The sequence below is a fragment of the Chlorocebus sabaeus genome, chromosome 19 (assembly GCF_047675955.1).
Source record: "Chlorocebus sabaeus isolate Y175 chromosome 19, mChlSab1.0.hap1, whole genome shotgun sequence".
In the NCBI taxonomy this organism is placed as follows: Eukaryota; Metazoa; Chordata; class Mammalia; order Primates; family Cercopithecidae; genus Chlorocebus; species Chlorocebus sabaeus.
In genome coordinates this window covers 19,876,715-19,893,500 of record NC_132922.1, presented here as the reverse complement: position 1 = coordinate 19,893,500, position 16,786 = coordinate 19,876,715, and the positions used below count along the sequence as shown (strand labels likewise).

General features: G+C 41.9%; 1 protein-coding gene across 2 annotated transcripts in view; it reads right to left on the bottom strand.

Moving 5' to 3' along the window:
* MORC2 (MORC family CW-type zinc finger 2) overlaps positions 1-16,786 on the bottom strand; it is a 44,342-nt gene that overhangs the window by 20,884 nt on the left and 6,672 nt on the right. For both annotated transcript variants that reach the window (XM_007975427.3, XM_038007602.2), the window contains exons 2-6: positions 13,117-13,170; positions 11,246-11,280; positions 4,255-4,323; positions 3,628-3,718; positions 279-387 (exon numbers count right to left, since the gene is read on the bottom strand). In XM_007975427.3, the coding sequence (XP_007973618.3) occupies positions 279-387; positions 3,628-3,718; positions 4,255-4,323; positions 11,246-11,280; positions 13,117-13,170 (358 nt within the window). The remainder of the gene's footprint in view (positions 1-278; positions 388-3,627; positions 3,719-4,254; positions 4,324-11,245; positions 11,281-13,116; positions 13,171-16,786) is intronic.

Sequence of the window (16,786 nt, the reverse complement as noted above, 5' to 3'; positions counted from 1 at the left end):
AAGCTGCAAATCCAACTCTTAATTCCTGCCACTTGACAGTCTCATTATCAGAAACAGTTGTTCTCTGAAGTGCTCTGAGATTTTGCTTCCTCTCACATTAAAGTTATCTACCTTAACCCCTCAACCAATTCATCCAGCCAGCTAACTGAGTAACAGTTGGGGGAATGTGCTCCAATCCTGCAACCCCAGAGTCTAGCATTGCAAACAACCTATGAAAACTGCCTGCGGATACTCAGGAAATGGGGACTGGTGATTCAGACCATGAGGATGGGACCTACTTCATCAATGCCTTCTTCCTCATGAAAGGTGCGAGACAGGAAGAGGCAGGTCATGGTGTCTTCCTTCTTGGTGAACAGGATAAAATCCTTCCCAATGCGCATTGAGCCCCTGAAAAGGAGGCAGAAATATGTTATTCTCTCCTAAAGGCCTCCCCAGGTCCCAGGACTGTGCACTGAGTTCCACAGCCCTTATTCCCTCTCCATCCCCCAACACTCCTTGCTCTGCTTTTCCACAGGCCTGTAACTCCTTAGTCTTTACTTACAACCTTCTCAACCACACCATACAGGGTTCTCTCACCACCCTTCTAGGGCAGGCTCATGGCAGACCACGAGCCCCAGGTTAGTCTCACTCCCCGCCACAACACTAAAGAGTAACCCTGCTGTCTTTGAGCTCTGGGTTCATCCCAGCCACAAGAGGTGCTGTGCCCTCTGACTGTACCACCATCAGACTTTAGTAGCTGGTACCCTCAACACGTCATCTTCCATGCTGACCACACCCAGTTCCCACCATGTCCTTCCTCAGCTGACACAAACTCCCCTCCATTCACGAAACAGCAGCAGCACTGTCAAGTGAAAAGCCCAGTGCCTATACTCACAAGCCTGAAAAAACGCCAGTATGAACCCAAGGCGCAGCTAATAAAATATAATTCTTGACCACCAGGATTCAAGGATGCCTGTAATTAGCTCAGCTCATGTCCAATAACTAGAGCCATCTCCTGTCCCAGAATTGTTTTGCCACCTCAAGCTCATTATGACACAGGCAGCTCCCTGCTTTTGGATGCAACTGGTTTCTGGGAACTGTGCCTTGAGGCTGATTTCCAAAAGGCAAAAGTCTGAATGGAATCAACTGCTTCCTTCCTCTGTTTGGCCACGTTAAGCCAGCTAAGGGGCAGGCAGAGACAGGCCTTTCCAGGCAATGCAGGGCAGGGCAGAAGTGTGAAGCACCAGCACGGGGACTGCCCTCTGAACAATGGGGCTGTTCAGCTCCTTTCTTCCAGCAGCTTCTGGGGCTTTATGGCTATTATCTCATTAGTCTTCATAACACTCCAGGGAGCTGATGGAGGTGGAAAGCCTCGTTACTCTCTTCTGTGTACCAATACAAACCAGACTGGCATGCCAAGCACACAAATGAATGTCATGCCCCATTTCCCCACTCAGGAAAACTCCCAGGACACTATTCAAAGATACCCTGGGGGCTGCCAAGTCCTAGTTCTCCTCCTCCAGTACCCAAAGTGCTGGCAATGCTCCTTGCCCCGACAATTTCACACACCACCTCCTCCTCCTTCTCTAAAGTGTATGGGGAGCAAGTAAGGCACGTTATCTTGCCTTCTGTCAAAGCGTGCCCTTGCCCTAATTTGGCAAAAACTCTCACTTTGTGCCTCTATCTTCCTTCTGTCTTTGATTCTGACCTTAGCCTCTGAATAGCAAAAGGCCCAAACATCACTTCTCTACTGGCTTCCTTGCTTCTCGGCCCTATTCTCCCCACAAATCACCTTCTCCTGAAACTTAACTCAACTTCTGAACTGGTTTCAAGATGATTTGATTGTCTACTCTGAACACTAGATGGCTCCATCTCAATGGGACCTTCACAAAAGTCTTCCACTGAAATATGCTAACAACACTCTCAACTTCTATACACTTTCCTCCCCAGTCTGCTAACCACTTTCAGAGTCACATTTCATTTGCTTCTGAACCTCACTCTGAAAGGACAATGTCAGAGATTAGAACCCCATTTTCTAGATAAAGAAACAGACATTCAGGAAGGTGAAATGGCTTGCCTGAGGCCATTAAGAAACAGACATTCAGAGAGGTGAAATGGCTTGCCTGAGGCCACAGAACTGACAGAACCAGGTAGGAGGAGGCTGACCTACAATCTAGATGAAAAGTCAGGGCCTCCCCTGATTCTAAGAGACCTCAGTTTTGGGGGATTTAGATCACCTGCATCAGAATCATATGATTACAGGTGATTCATTTCATCTGTGAAAAACAGATTCCTAGCCCCTACCCAAATCCAATGAATCAGGTCAGCAATCTGTCATGGAAACATCACAGGAGGAGAAATAAAGGCAGAAACCAGGCTCTCACAGCAATGATAGCATGTAATTCTTAACCTACTTGGCATGCATTATCATCTCAATTTACAAAGGAGGAAGCTGAGGCTTAGAGACATAGTAGCTGAAGTGATATTTGAACCTTAGTTTGTCATTTAAGTGAAATGCACAGCAGCTCCATTTTGTAGTCAGAAAGACCTGGTTTCTACCCTAGCACTCTACACATAGGCATTTTTATGTCTTTGGGAAAGTAACTTCACCCCTATAAACTTCAATTTCTTCATCTGAAAATGAGAATAATAGTACCTACAACCTCATAGGGCTATCATAAGGATTAAATGAGATCACTTGTGTGCCTGGCACACGATTACAGTGCCTGGCACATGATAAAGATCTGTTATTACCATTTGGTTCCTGCCCTGAAAGACAAATCACAAAGTCCAGGTACCAGGTCCTGCTTTCTTCGGATGTACTCTCTTTCTTCTCCATACACCCAAAGCACATTGCACATAACGCCCAACTGATGCTGCTGACTGATCAAACCACCACCCTCCCTCAAACACAACACGTTTCCACGGCAAGACTGGAAACGTGACTCACAATTCCATTTGCACAAACTCCAATTCCACTAAATCTTATTCCATCCAAAGGTATGTACAGCTGGAAGTGAGCATTTCAGAAATAGAAACCTTTCTCTTGGGGCTTCACTCAAAACCAGAACACCACATTCCAAACACTAACCAAGTGGGAACCAAGGCTAAGAAAAAGTCCCATGGGATTTGAGGACATTAGGTAGGACCCTGCTACACGGGCCTTGCAGTACATTTAGCATCCTCTGGGACCGAGGGCTCACATCTCTCTTCCTTACCCTGGATCCCCAGTGCCTGGCACAAAGCATGCCATGTAGCAGGTGCTCAGGGAATACAGTTGCACAGTAAGGCGACCCCTTCATCATCTCAGATACATCCCAACACCACAGGAGAATCACTCACATCCTTGACTACATGGTAAAAATAAGAATTTTCAACAGGAGAGGTGCAGTTCTAGAGCACAGTGCCAAGAGAAACGTACAGCCTCTCCTGCCCCGTTTTTGGATGTTCATACTTTTCAATCTATGGAGCAAACTCAGCTGGGAACAGCTGGTAAGCTACTCCAAAAACCACACTTTCTGACTTTCTTCCAGTTCCAGAATTACAGTCAAAAGACGGACAAGGAGAAGGAAAGTTTTTATCTAAGAGAAGCAGGACAGCACTGCTGGATTTTGTTTGAGCCCTGTGACAAGCTTCTAATATACCTACGATTTTAACCCATTCCCGTACTGCCCAATCTGAGTGGACTCAGGTGTTCGCTTGGCCGACTTTCCAAACTGGATCACACTGGCAGCATCACCTGAAAGGGCAGACACAAGAGAAAGTGAAAGTTTGCATTTCTTTCCCAGGGTCCTCAAAGTCAAAGGTCTGAGCCTTGTTAAATCCAAGCAGGGGTGTGTGTCTACTGAAAACCTCTCTCCAAGGAAATTCACTACCATGAAGCAAATGGAGGCACAGCTTTGCCTGGCCTGTCGGTACCTCCATCACTGTGACCTATGTTCTATTCCCAGAATGTGGTAAGACAGCTAGGGGAGGCCTCCGTAGTACCAGCTCGAGAATGTTGCGCAAGCTGATAAATACAACGCCGAGACAGGTAATCTGATTGACTTAAGATTGCCTTTCAGATCCTATCTTCCATGTTAAGACAAGACCTGGCAAATACATTAATAGAATTAAGCCTGAGATGTTGCAACAGATTTCTTACTCCCCAGGTAGATCTTCTAGACATAACATTGCAGGCAACAGAAAAACAAGTTCACATAGTAAGTATTTTGTAAAAATGGTTACATTGCCACCCCTCCACCCCACACACAAAACAATAATCTCATCACTTACTTGGATCCATTCCTGCTCCATCATCCAAAAAGCAAAGCATAAATCCTCCTCGAAGGTCCTCTCGTCTTTCTGTAAAAGAAGCAGCTGCCGTTACTGGGCCATTACCCACGAGAGGGTAGCAACATGCCTATGATCAGAAGGCAGATCAATGTGAAGCTTGGTCCAAAAACGTCAGGTCAAGCCTAAGCTTCTACACTAGTGTGAATTAAACTTCAGGGTCCTTAAGGTTGCAAATTCCCATCCAAGGTTCTCCAATGCTTTCTAGTTCATGACAAAGCTTGGGAGAATCTATGAAGGCAGGAATATCTGTTCTAGCATCTAATCACACCTGTCACCACTGAATATGCACATACCTCACACATATCTCAATCATCCTATCCTTCTGCTGGCTCCACCTGGACTACTATCACTTCTGCCCTATGCCATAGACCCCAAGCACTAAAGTACTCCAACTACTATACCCTGTACCTTATCAATACTGCTCAAACTCAACAGGATGCCTCCTTTGTGAATTAAGTCTGGGGTAGCCTTCAAAGTGATGAAACCAGACATGGTATGGGCAAAGCAGTGGAAGCTGCTATCTAAAAGATGAAATACTGTGTCTATACATGACCATCCCCAGGTTGACTGGCATTCTGGGCTATCTGCATTTACTGTCATATACCCTGCTAGCTATGGTCTTTGAAAGGGCTCCCAACCCAATAGTGAGAAGGCACATGGTGCAGTGGGAGGTGCCTGGTTCCTAGCTGGACCTGCCTGATAGGAAGAGGGAATGGTTCTTTGACAGTAAGATGCACAGCAGCTGTGGCGGGGTTTCCTGGCCAACAGAAAAGGAACACAATAAACTATGGTTGCCATTCCAGGGAAAAGAACCTCTTCTCTGAGCAGTTGTCTTCTGCAGCAGCAAGTGGTAACTGAAAGTGGTCTGGGTCCAAGCATGTCACGGTCAATGGAGAAGCGATTCCCAAATATGGAAACAGGCTATACTAGTTTCCAAGGTGCCTTTTGTCCCAATGATGAGGACTAGGTGAGCAAAAGAGAAACCAGCCTTGGAATCAAGGAAGTTGGCAGACATGAAGAAGAGAAGGATGTGACGCAGAGGTATAGGCAGGAGACCCACACAAGCCAAGCAAGTCAACTTCCCATATAGATGCTGTTCAGTCTACTGACTGGCACAGGGACAAAGGTAGCATTTCTAAGAGGAAAGAGGTCTGTGTAAGGTACTACAGGGGTAAGCCCAAGGCTGCTCTGGAGCCTGGTCCCTGATGATTTTTTAATCTCCCCCAAGCTTCAGTTCACCAATTTTGTACAACTATCTAAGCTGAGAAATCTGTTTTAAATGCTCTTTGTCCTTTCTTCAGGCTAAAAATTCAAGTGAGTAGGGAATGCCCCGTTAAACAGACTATTAACGTAAATTAAAATGCTAAAATGCCTTTTTTTTTTTTTTTTTTTTTTGAGACGGAGTCTTACTCTGTCACCCAGGCTGGAGTGCAATAACATGATCTCAACTCACTGCAACCTCTGCCTCCCAGGTTCAAGCGAGTCTCCTGCCTCAGCCTCCAGAGTAGCTTCAGCAAGGCTATAAACCACAGAGATTTTCAAGTACCACTCAGTGTTCAGGAAGCTGAACATTAATCACAAGTGCTTCTTGAAAGTACAAGGGTGAGGATCTTCCTGGAGGTACTATTGGTTAGATAAAATTTATCCTGGTGGCAGTGCCTCTAATCAGAGTTTGGAGAATCCAAATGAGATGTGGCAATCAAGAACAAGTACACTAAAAGTCCAAAAAGCTTCAAAATTTCCATCTGGAGGACGCCAAGTGTCATATGGAGACTCAAACTGGGTCAGATACAGAGAATGGTAAAAGCAGCATTCTAAACCTAGCCAAGAGCCACTTGCTGTACACTACAGTCGTAAAATGTGCATGAAGACTCTGCTTTGGGATCTAGAAATTGATTCAAGCGAAGCACCTCTGAAAAGTTCCAAGGACTACTGGCATTCTTTGGACACTGCCTAAGAAGTCACTTTCTAGGCCCTTGTGTTAGGACAGAACTCTCAGGCTGCTTTAGCACACAATCATCACTTAACAGTGGGGCTGGCATCCTTTTCTGGCTCAAGGACTTCATTTCAAAGCTTTTTTGTGTAGTTTAAAGAGTAAGAGATGACACTGGGGGGATCCTCCTGGCTACATAGTATAACTGACAGCCTGTAAATGGCTAGTAGTGTCTAGGTCCATGGTCACATGCAATACTGCCTCAGGAACAAGAAAGACTAAGACAGCATTGACTTCTTCAACTGTAAACAGACAGTGTGGTCTCTTCACCTTGTTCTAATGCTTATGCCAATCACTTGTTTATTTAATGACTACTTAAGTGATCAGCTCTTCTGTGCCTGGTTATGATGAGGACAAGGGCAGTGAATAATACAGATGGGATCACTGTCTTCACAGAGCTTACAGTCTAATGGATTCTACTGCCTGTAGCAGATAAGCTAGGAAGTAAAGGAGAGGAGGGTTTAAGCTGAAGGAAGCTGAGAAAAGTATTGGCTAGAGCAAAATGTAGTATGGCTAACAATTATCCAAAGAGCTTGTGAAAATACAGATTCTGGGCTCCCCTTGGATAGTCTAGGTAGGTCTGAGGTGGGGCATTTGCATTTCTAACAAGTTCCAAGACGATATTGACAACGTCCGTGGGTGGACCACCCTTTGAGAAGCACTAAACTAGAGCAAGCAAGAACTTGAAGGCTTCCTTGCTCAAAACTATCTCCTCATATATTCCACCATAGAGAGAGATTCCTATCACCCGATATTTAATCAGTCAACTAAGTGATATCTGAAGCCTCCAAAGATAAAGGAGGGGGAATTCTGGATGAAGAAGAGTCTAAGCAGTTGGGGGTTGTATGTTCCCTGCCTCCCATCACACATCTTGAAAGCAAGACACAGAAGGCAAAGCCGAACTGCCTGCTTTGCAGTTGTGCTTCATATCCTGGGAACAGCTCTGTAAGACTGTCAGAGCCAATCTGAAAGTCTGTACATCTCCCAACATGGCCAAGTCTGGCTTCTCCAAGCCAGACATTCCTCATCTAACTCCCCCTGGGAAGAATAAAGAAAGAAAGCAGGAAAAGACAAGAGATGTCAAATGGAGCTATACATCCAAAAGTCAAAGGTGATAAAATAATGGTGTCCCTAGGAGAGGCTGTAATAAAATGACATCCAAGTTTTTCGTCATACTCTGCAATCTGTTTGAGCAGTATTAATTGCAGTTTCATTTGCTCCAATTTTCCATGTTAATCATTGCCCTGGCATCACAAAAAGGATCTTTCTTCCAAGGTGGTGGCACTACCTACCCCAGAAGGTCAAGAAAGTCAACAAAAACAGTCTGCTTATGACAGGCATATTATGGTCTATAATAATAATAATCCAACTAATAATAATATGCTTTGGGTAAATGAACACCTCTACACTTTGAGAGGCTGGCTCCTTTTTTGCCCTTTTTAGGTTTAAAAACAGTCCTTAAAATGTGACTTTGTGGTAACTTCAAACTACATCTGATGTTTGGGAAGATTTCCAAGTCCAGTTATCAATTTAGTTTCAGAAGTAGAGATAAGAAAATACTTTCCCCCGTGAACTAACAAGAACTTTATAGTATTAAGATTATTACTGGCCACGCGCATTGGCTCAGCCTGTAAGTCTAGCACTTTGAGGGGGGCTGAGGCCGTCGGATTACTTGAGCTCAGGAGTTTGAGACCAGCCAGGGCAACATGGTGAAAAAATATGTATATAAAAATTAACCAGGCATGGTGGTGTGCGCCTGTAGTTCCAGCTGCTCGGGAGGCTGAAGTAGGAGGATCACTTGAGCCCGAGAGGCAGAGGTTGCAGTGAGCCTAGATAGCACACTGCATTCCAGCCTGGGTTAAAAAAAAAAAAGATTCCACTGATGTATTTCTCCTGTTGAATGTGTTAATAAGGCCCTGTCGTAGAAAAGTGTAGGGTTAAAGATCCCTCAGCCAAGAATCCCAGTCTCCTGGTACTTGAGGTAAATCAAGTCTTTTTCCAAAATGCTATGGTGCTTAGTGCTTCTATCACACCATTTAATCCTTAACTGTCTTGACTGTTCCCTCAAGATCTAGTTATTGTTCTCCAATTATCTGTAGTGCACTAATTGTCTCTCCAATTAAAGACTAAGTTCTTAAAGCAAAGACCCCATCTCATCCTCTCTGGACTTTTCCCAAAGCATAACAGGAGTTGTACTGAGCACACAATAAAGACACTGGGTCCTTTTTCATTTAAATTGAGATCCAACTTCATTCTGAGTGTCAGGAACTAAATTTCCTTACTGAAATTCACCCACCAAATGTAGTAGGAGAGAGCAGAGATTATCTTTTTTAAAAAACGTCTTCCAAGAAGACTTGACTGTTATGATTTGTACCTTCAGCATCACTTGAAGAAGAGGCCCATTCTCTGCTTTATCATCTGTGCATTGATTAAATGAGCCCTATTTTTCCAGCGGTAGCTGTTGCCACTCCTGAGAAAGCACACTCAGATGTAAGATACAAGCTTTAGCTTGGAAAGGCACCTCCATCTGGCCTGAGCATTTTTTTTATTTTTTTATTTTTATTTTTGAGATGGAGCTTTGCTCTTGTTGCCCAGGCTGGAGTGCAATGGTGCAATCGTGGCAACCTCCGCCTCCTGGGTTTAAGCGATTCTCCTGCCTCAGCCTCCCAAGTAGCTGGGATTACAGGCATGCACCATTATGCCTGGCTAATTCTGCATTTTTGGTAGAGATGGGGTTTTCCCCATGTTGGTCAGGCTGGTCTCAAACTCCCGACCTCAGGTGTTCTGCCCACCTCAGCTTCCCAAACTGCTGGGATTACAGGCGTTGAGCCATCTCCCAACATGGCCAAGTCTGGCTTCTCCAAGCCAGACATTCCTCATCTAACTCCCCCTGGGAAGAATAAAGAAAGCAAGCAGGAAAAGATAAGAGATGTCAAATGGAGCTATACATCCAAAAGTCAAAGGTGATAAAATAATGGTGTCCCTAGGAGAGGCTGTAATAAAATGACATCCAAGTTTTGGCCTTGGCCATGCCCAGCCCTGGCCTGAGCATTTAGTAATCATCTTCTAACATTCTTTACCTATGTGCCCCTATTTCCTGTTACTTTCCTCTAGAAAGAAAAGAAGCCTTATTTTCACCACTTTGGCGGAGCCTTTTGAACAAAAGGCTTTCAGAATTGAAGCAGTACGGCTGACTTTTAGCTGCTCTTAGGATTTTCTTTGCTCCAAAGTATAGCAGACATGAGAAATTCATCAAATCTGGAGCAGATTATTCATAATTATATGACATTAGTGGTTCTGAGAATTACTACTTAGTTGTGTGCTTGTTCCCATTCATCAAAAGGGTCCATGAGAGGTGTTATTTCATTCCTATATAAACATACACACTTTTCAGAACCTAGTCCATGCTACTCAAAATATCACCTCACACATTTCAGAGGATTTCAAAAAAGTCTGTCAGAAAAAAAACACATCACACAAGTCAAACTGTATTTAAAAGCTGTCTTCCGGCCAGGTGTGGGTGGCTCACGCCTGTAATCCCAGCACTTTGGGAGGCCGAGGCGGGCAGATCACCTGAGGTCAGGAGTTTGAGACCAGCCTGGCCGACATGGTGAAACTCTGTCTCTACTAAAAATATAAAAAATTAGCTGGGCGTGGCGGTGGGTGCCTGTAATCCCAGCTACTTGGGAGGCTGACACCAGAGAATCGCTTGAACCTGGGAGAAGGAAGTTGCAGTGAGCCAAGATGTGCCACCACACTCTAGCCTGGGCGACTGGGTAAGACTCCCTCTCAGAAAAAAAAAAAAAAAAAAAAAAAAAAAAATAGCTGTCTTCCTCCATTCTGCTTTTAAATTTTTAGTATTCAAATGACTAAAAAAGGTGCCAGTACAAATACCAGGCACAAAGCAAACTATTAAAAATTAGTAGGCCGGGCGCGGTGGCTCAAGCCTGTAATCCCAGCACTTTGGGAGGCCGAGACGGGTGGATCACAAGGTCAGGAGATCGAGACCATCCTGGCTAACATGGTGAAACCCCGTCTCTACTAAAAATATACAAAAAACTAGCCGGGCGCCGTGGTGGGCGCCTGTAGTCCCAGCTACTCGGGAGGCTGAGGCAGGAGAATGGCGTAAACCCGGGAGGCGGAGCTTGCAGTGAGCTGAGATCCGGCCACAGCACTCCAACCTGGGCAACAGAGCGAGACTCTGTCTCAAAAAAAATAAAAATAAATAAATAAATAAAAAATAAAAATTAGTTAATTAATTAATTAAAAGGCCAATGACTGTTGCGCTTACTCTAGGAAAAGGAGAAGATCTTACTACAAAACAGCAGAGCCAAATAAGCAAAATGAAATAGGATGCTGACAGGTGTAAATTCCAAGCCAAGCAGCCTTCCTTCCTGACACCTCTGAGAACAACTCAGCAAACCTCAGAGCCAATCCAGTTACTGGTATTTGCTGCAACTGATACCAGCAATTCTCCAAGTTGAGACGAGTGCTCACCAAGAGTTCAAAACAAAGTGGCCTCCAACAAGATCTCTCCTTGGCTGCCGGTACCACAAACCTCATTCACCTATTAACTCCCACCAGTAAAATAACTTAGTCATTTCACTCTCTACTGTTCCACTCCATCACTTCCATAACTCTACCGGTAGCTATTTGCACAGATTTGGATACCTTGTGTTAGTTTCTCGAAACTAGTATTCTTGGTTTCTTTTTTTTTTTTTTTTTTTTTTGAGACGGAGTCTCGTATTCTTGGTTTCTATGCCTGACCAGAGCTGACCATACCTGACTACGGCTGCCCCTTTTCTACCTATGACCTGGAATAATCATGCCATCTTCCCAGGCTCCAGAATCCAGTTATTTCCAACTCGATTCTTCTTAGGCACAGTAATAAATGCATTAAGATGAACTAGACATTAGAAGGACTAAAGCCTGACTTACCTGCATAAATATCTATTCTGGTGGCATCAGCATCTCTGCAAAGTTAAAAGAATCACGTGAATTAATATGAAATATCAACCATCAAAATACATAGTGATTTGAGTAGAATGCAGAGTACTTCGAGTCTGTTTTCAGGAAGCCATACAGAAATTCTATATACATTTAGAATTTTTTTACTTTTATACTTGACAACACAATTTTCTTTATATACTTGTAAAACATTTCCAAAGCCCCAAATTACTATAATCACATGACATGGGGCCTGGATATTTTTTTTAACCCTGATTTTGTGGTAAAAACATCTATAGGATAATCAAGAATATTTCCCTTTATACCCTAAAAAATGATTCAAATATATGTTTTTCTCACTTATTTGATTGCAATCATAAAAAGATGTTCCAATAACTTGTCCATTTTTTCTTCTCATCAAGATTTTAAGAAAAAAGGAAAACAATCATCTCCCACAAAACCTGTGAAAAATCATATCTCGTGGTATACCACCGCAGTCAGCAGACCAATTCCTGGGCCCATAATCTTAACCTCCCTAACCTTAAAAGGAAGCTGGGATACCCCTGCCCCATTAGACTCCAACCATTGGCTGAAATCATACAGATTCAGTTATCAATGAAGACTTCCATAAAGACTCAGAAGTAATTTAGTCCAATTCTGCCAGTGCAGGCAAAGAAAATGAAACCGTTTCATTGGTTTTACATGCAAAAAATCCACGCAGCTCTACATATACCTATTCTCGAATATCTAAAACATTTTCAAATATGAGAGATACTGGCCAAATGTATACACAAGTAGGAACACATACTTCTAAGAATCTCTATTTTACCATATGATACACAAAAAAGCAGCCTGCCACTGCACATCATGGTCTCACTAAATTAACAAGTGGCAAATTCAAACACAGTTCCATTAACCTATATTTTTTAATTGAATGGAAAAATGACAAGTCAACCAGGATTGAAACAAAATGGGAGTTTTCTGGTTAAACAACTAGCACAATTCCATGAGCAGTCCAGCTAATAATAACAACAAAAGTAATTAGAATAAGTTTATTGTATAGACAGAGGTAAACAGGAAATTATCAGCAAGCACATTAACTGGAGATCTGTTTGAAAGTACTTCTGCTGTCAATTTTCATCCTCTTCTTCCTTCATTAGTCATCAAAACCTGGTCAGTAAATGATATGTCTGAATTTTACATTTGCATTCAGAAGTAAGACTGAGACAATATTTTCCTAATTATAAACAGAATCTTGATATGGACTTGGATTTATATCAGAATTAACCCAAACTTCTATTCAGTCTTACACAGTAACATTTATATGTTTCTATCACTAAGAACTCAGTATAAGATAGTGCTGACAATGATTCCTTCCAAGCACAGCTGCTAACAATGAAAGACACTGTGATCATTTAGTTATCTGACAAATATACAATTTGAGAAGACACAGAACTTTAGCATAGTTTTAAAGACATTAGATGGTGTACTATCCTGGTAGCACAAATTAAATCAGAGCCTGCCTGTCCCATTAATATGATTCCTAAGTGTCCATCTTAATTTCCTGCATTTTACTACAATTATCTTGCTCTAATACACAAGGGAAGTGGTTTTGGAGGTGATAATTCACTATTTTTAGGCTAGAATACAAAGAACAATTAGTGAATTTAGGTAAGAAAGTGGAAGTTATCAAGTAATGTGCTATTAAAAATATTTTTTTTTCAGTAAGAGGCCTCTTAGGAGTTACAGAATGTCTACATGCTACAGAAATGTCTTCCTCTCAAGTCTTCAGAAAGCAAAGGTCACAGCTACCTAAAGTGTTTCCACTTCAAGCACAGATTGTATGCCTGAAGACTACATACCTTGCATTATCAACCAGTTCAGCAAGAGCACCAAACAAGAATTCATGAGTGGTTCTGAAATGATAAATACTAAAAGTCAGCAAAAGAATTATGAGTTGAAGTTATAATTCCTAATAAAAAGCCATGGTTATAAAATATTTGTTTTTTGAAAAAATCTTAAAACAACCATTCACATTGTTGATTTATACTACTCAAGGCTTTCCAGAGCTCCCAAAGTGTTAATCTTTATCAAGTCCTGCCATCTATTCAGAAATGTTTATTCTTCCTATTTTGAGTTGGGAAACCCACCCTGAAGCATTGAGAGAGTCCTATGTGTAGTAACTGCTAAAAGTGTTTTTCACTATTCATATTCTGCCTAGAAAAATGCCTGTATATTTTATTTTTCATTGCCTTAACCAGTGGTCAGTTTCTGCGTATCTCAGAGCAAGAATTGTAAGGATATATCTTATGCATAAATATTGAATTTTTTGTTTTTTCTTTGAGACAAGTTCTCGTTCTCGTCACTCAGGCTGGAGTATAGTAAGTTTTGAATAACATGGTTAACTGTGTATTTACTCAGTCCAAACTTTGAGCAGCCTCCCAGAGGAGATGACCACTGGTTCCCCTCCTTGAAGGGGTTAATGTTAACAGGGGCCCTAGGTGACCACACCAAGCAAGTTCCTGTCATCCTAGAAGGAATTGTTGGAAAAGGTCTTGGATTACTTTCTTTAAAGGAGAGAATGTTCTGGTTTAGTCAAAATCTGAGAAAGTCATAAAATCAGTTATTCTCTTTTCCTTCTCTTTCAAATGGGATATTTTTGCTTATAAATTACACAGAAGTGTATGAGTTTCCTTTTTTCACTTGTAGATGACACACAAGTATTGGTAAAACAAAATGCTAACAAGTTATACATTGAGCATGTGCAATTTATACTGTTTAATTTGTGGTCTTTTCCACAACAGTCCTCATGAGATATCAAATTAGGATGTGTCCACATAGAATCACCTAAAAAAAAAAACTTGACTTTTGATTAGAGAAAATACAAAATTAACCCATATAATACATGACCATCAATTTTAAAATATCCATGTTACTCCGACTTTTTTTGCATAGAGTTTCAGCCAAAGTAAAAAGTTTAAGCCAATTTTCAGTTAAAGTAAAAATTTTAAAATGAAATATATCAATATTAAATAACCAGCATCTAGGATCTCTAATCACTTACCATACTGTAAACAAAATGTAAAACATTTATTAAATATCCATAACTAAACTCTCCAGCAATATTGTTTTTTCCTCCTCAAGTAACTCCGAATTTTTCAAATGCAATTTTTTATTTTATTATTATTCTTTTTTCGAGACAGAGTTTTGCTCGTCGCCCAGGCTGGAGTGTGATGGCTTGATCTTGGCTCACTGCAACCTCCTCCTCCCGGGTTCAAGTGATTCTCCTGCCTTGGCCTCCAGAATAGCTGGGATTACAGGCATGCATCACCACACCTGGCTAATTTCGTATTTTTAGTAGAGAGGGGGTTTCACTATGTCGGCCAGGCTGGTCTCAAACTGAGATGATCTGCCTGCCTCAGACACCCAAAGTGCTGGAATTACGGACCTGAGCCACCACACCCAGCCTACAAATGCAAATTTTGAATTAAGCTATCACTTCATGGAATTATAGGAAGACCTTTCCCCCCGAAGATCAGTGAATATATATGTTGCTAATCCAAAGGCAACACTGATAAATATGCTATAACCAAAAGAAATTTTATCATCAATTCACCTAGGAAATAAGAGCTCAAATTCTTCTGGATAAAATCTAATTAATTATACTACATGGAAAAGACAGATTTCTTTTTTTTTTTTTTTTTTGAGATGGAGTTTCGCTCTTGTTGCCCAGGCTGGAGTGCAATGGCACAATCTCTGCTCACTGCCACCTCTGCCTTCCAGGTTCAAGTGATTCTCCTGCCTCAGCCTCCTGAGTAGCTGGTATTACAAGCATGGGTCACCATGCCCAGCTAATTTTTTTGTATTTTTAATAGAGATGGGATTTCTCCATGTTGGTCAGGCTGGTCTTGAACTCCGAACCTCGGGTGATCCACCCGCCTTGGCCTCCCAAAGTGTTGGGATTACAGCCGTGAGCCACTATGCCCAGACGGTAAAGACAGATTTCTTTAAAAAAAAAAAAAAGTGCATAAAACAGCCATATGGTTTTTTGTTTTGTCTCACTGTGTTGTCCAGGCTGGAGTACAAGCAGTACGATCTCGGCTCACCGCAACCTCCGCGTCCAGGGTTCAAGCAATTCTTCTGCCTCAGCCTACTGAGTAGCTGGGATTACAGGCGCCTGCCACCATGCCCAGCTAATTTTTTTAATATTTTTAGTAGAGACAGGGTTTCACGAAGTTGGCCAGGCTGCTCTTGAACTCCTGACCTCAGGTGATCCACCCGCCTCAGCCTCCCAAAGTGCTGGAATTACAGGTGTGAGCCACCGTGCCCGGCCCATATGTTTAATTATTAAAAACATCTGTCTTGTGCCCCCTCAGTAAAAATTAAAAAAAAAAAAAATTAAAGAACAAAAAATATTTATGTCTCTAGAATTATCATTTTAAATTCTTCAAATTACCAACTGAATAAACAAAAAGTAGTCTGTAAACTACCCCACCAAATAGGGAGAAATAAGCTTAAAAATTAAGGTGTCTTGCCAAAGGTAATGTTGGTTAAAAGTGAATCTAATATTGGTTCTCAAACTTTCAACCAGTCATTTTCCTATCAAATGTTGAAGTGACTTAGAAACTTACAAAGTGAATTCATTTTATATACCCTAAATATTTTTAATTTTGAGGACTGTTATATAGAAATATAACCAATTTTATCCCAATACTTCTCATTTCAACATGAGTTTGTACTTTTAACGTAAATCAAGGAATCTCAAAAATACAGCTACCAGAAAAACACAAGAGCACAACCACAGTAAGCATGAGACCACATCTTGCATCAGAATGTACTAACTTCAGAATAAATAATGAAGTTTCCAGTCTTTGGCAGTGAGAATGGTCAATATGAATAATCTGGAAAACTAATTTTGACACCCTCTGCCATTAGGACAAGAAAACCAAAACAGAAATCACAACTGCTTCTTAGCAATACATATTTTCTGATAGCATCCCACAAGAATGAGAAATTTAGAATCAAATAAACAGATCTCAAAAGGGCAAGCACAAAGCACCTGCCACACAGTGCTCGGAAATGTGCCTTGCATAGTGGTTCACACCTATAATTCCAGCACTTTGGGAGGCTGAGGTGGGTGGATCGCCTGAGGTCAGGAGTTTGAGACCAGCCTGGCCAAGATGGTGAAACCCTGTCTCTACTAAAATTACAAAAAAAATTATGTGTGGTGGCAGACACCTGTAATCCTAGTTACTTGAGGGGTTGAGGCAGGAGAATTGCTTGAACCCGGGAGGCGGAGGTTGCATGCAGTGAGCTGACATTGTGAGATCGTGCCATTGTACTCCAGCCTGGACAAGAAGAGCAAAACTCCATCTCAAAAAAAAAAAAAAAAAAAAAAGAAAAGAAACAAAGAAATGTGCCTTGCATATTTAGAGCTTTCAAAAAATTCTAAATGGGCAGGGTGCAGTGGCTCACACCTGTAATCCTGGCACTTTGCCCAGGCCAGCAGATGCCTTGAGCCCAGGAATTTGA